This window comes from Sinocyclocheilus anshuiensis, unplaced genomic scaffold (assembly GCF_001515605.1).
Source record: "Sinocyclocheilus anshuiensis isolate Anshui unplaced genomic scaffold, SAMN03320099.WGS_v1.1 scaffold3250, whole genome shotgun sequence".
Classification (NCBI taxonomy): domain Eukaryota; kingdom Metazoa; phylum Chordata; class Actinopteri; order Cypriniformes; family Cyprinidae; genus Sinocyclocheilus; species Sinocyclocheilus anshuiensis.
The window spans coordinates 112324-114597 of record NW_015540833.1 but is presented as its reverse complement, the minus strand read 5'-3'; the positions used below and the strand labels follow the sequence as shown (position 1 = coordinate 114597).

Genomic DNA, 2274 nt, shown 5'->3' with positions numbered 1-2274 from the left:
ACACACACACACACACACACACACACACACAAACAAACACACACTCACAGACAGACAGACACACACACACACACAACAAACACACACACACACTCACAGTCAGACAGACACACACACACACTCTCACACACACGCACACAAAACAAACACACACTCACAGTCAGACAGACACACACACAATTACATTTTACGATATATTCATATTCACATAGTTTAAGTTGTAATGATGTTTCACAATAATACTGTATTTACTGTGTTTTTGAGGAAATAAACCCCAGGGTCATTGATTTGCCATGTGTGACGTGTTTCCCGCAGCATCTCCCGGATCTAACATTCCTCACCGCTGCAACAGCACCAAACATCGCATCATCTCACCCAAACTGCCCACCCCTCACCCCGCCCTCAGCGAGCTGCAGAATCTGGCCAATGAGTGCTCAGGAGCGGAGGCGGGGCTGGAGGTAGGCCCGGGCGATGCTTTAGTCGCTGTCATACCTTCAGAGAGGAAGCAGTTCTCTGGTGCGCCAGAAGATGGTGGGCGGGTCGAGGACACTGGGGGTGGGGCTTCACCGTGCTCCGCCTCTTCATCGTCCTCCTCGAGTCCGCCCCAAACGCAGCGGGCGGCGACAATCGCTCTTAGCAACGGAAACGGATTCTACGGTGATCAACGGGGCGGATTGGCAGCGGTGGCGCTGCCGCAGAATGCACTCATCGTCATGACGACGGCAGCACCGGTGGGGCGTGGCTGTGGGGAGGAGCCAAAGGGCGAGATAGGCTCCACCCGACTGTCGCTCACCCGCGCCGGCGGGCGGCTTGTTCTATCTCCTGTGCCGCCCAAACAGGACATGCCCTCCCCGCCAAGCTCCGCCTCCCCTCCGAGCCCTGCCCCACCCAATCAGGGCGTGGCCACGCTGTCACTTACTCTCCTGCCCAGCCCTGTGATAGGAGGACTGCTGCTGACCGACCGCATTGTCCCAGACACCTCCGGGATGCTCCTGCACCCAAACCCGACGTCTCCCTCGCCCTCGCTGCTCCCGTTTGACCCCGATTCCTTTCTCAACTGCCCCAAACAGGGGCAGACCTACGGAGGCCCCGCCCTCACACCCCACTCCGCCTCCTCTTCCCCGTCTCCGCCTCTTTCTACATCTCCTCAGCCCCCGTCTCTCACTCTGTCTGTTTCTCCCACGTCTCCGCCGTCGTCTCTATCCTCCCTCTCTTCTGAGACGGAAAGGAAGAGTATTCCGGGTCGTCCCTCCTCCAGTCCAGTCTCCCTGTCTCTTTCGCTCTCTCCGACGCAAACGACTCGCGCGCTGCTCCCGTTGTGTCTGGAGTCGTCATTAGGACTCGATTCGTTGAGTCCCCCACTGTCTGTCCCTCCCTCCGACAACAGAGCTCCTCCCACCGGATTCAACGCTGAATCCCCGCCTGGTCATCTACTGACCAATCAGGTCAACAGGACGACCCAGATAACACCCTCCCTCGAAGTGCTGCCGACCAGTCATCTGCCTCCAGAGGGAGAAAAGGCTGAGTCACAGCACCCTTGTCCTCTAGAAACGCACCCCATGTGCATTCAACCACCGAATCTGACCCCGCCCCCGGCCACGCCCCCAAGCGTGAGTCCCGTTCAAGTGAAGGAGGAGCAGTCTCCGCCCACTCATGCACATTTCGAATCAGACGTCACGCCCATGGACACCACCCACTGTGACCATATCGACGGCGAGGCGGCGGGGCTGACGTTTGACTCCGCCTTCCCCGACCTCATATCTGAGCTCATCACAGAGGAGCCCGTCAGCCACCCGCCCACCCTGGCTCCGCCCGTTTACCCCGTCAGGTACATGGTTCCGCCTCAGCCGACACCGTCCACCTCGTTCCTGCCCTTCCTGCTCCTTACAAACGGCTCACCGGAACAAACCCAGCGGCTGGCCAACATCACGGACTTCTCACCCGAGTGGTCGTACCCGGAGGTATGAATCTTCACATCTGTTATCTTATATTAAGTCAAAGTGAACAAACATTATTTTCTGAAGTTTAAGCATGGACTATTTTAGGGCTGCACGATAAATCTAAATGAAATCGAAATCACGATTAGGCAGAAGCTGCGATTGTCATGCGTATCTTTCAGTGAAGCAAGGTTCTGTGATCAGTAGTAAATCTCCATCCGAATGCCAGAGGGCGCTCTCGCGCAGAAACACCAAATACGCCTCACGGAAGAAACCCAGGAAATGCCTATCGCTGCAGCTGAATAAACAGAAGATTCAACTGCTTTCATTAATTCAG

The 2274-nt window shown here is 56.3% G+C and overlaps 1 protein-coding gene across 3 annotated transcripts in view; it reads left to right on the top strand.

The window, feature by feature from the left end:
* The first annotated feature begins 179 nt into the window (after window positions 1–179).
* The window catches only part of LOC107687367 (calmodulin-binding transcription activator 2-like), a 27373-nt gene continuing 25278 nt past the window's right edge, over window positions 180–2274 (top strand). For all 3 annotated transcript variants that reach the window (XM_016484656.1, XM_016484657.1, XM_016484655.1), the window contains exon 1: window positions 180–1961. In XM_016484656.1, coding sequence (XP_016340142.1) covers window positions 294–1961 — 1668 coding nt within the window. In that variant the 5' untranslated portion in view covers window positions 180–293. The remainder of the gene's footprint in view (window positions 1962–2274) is intronic.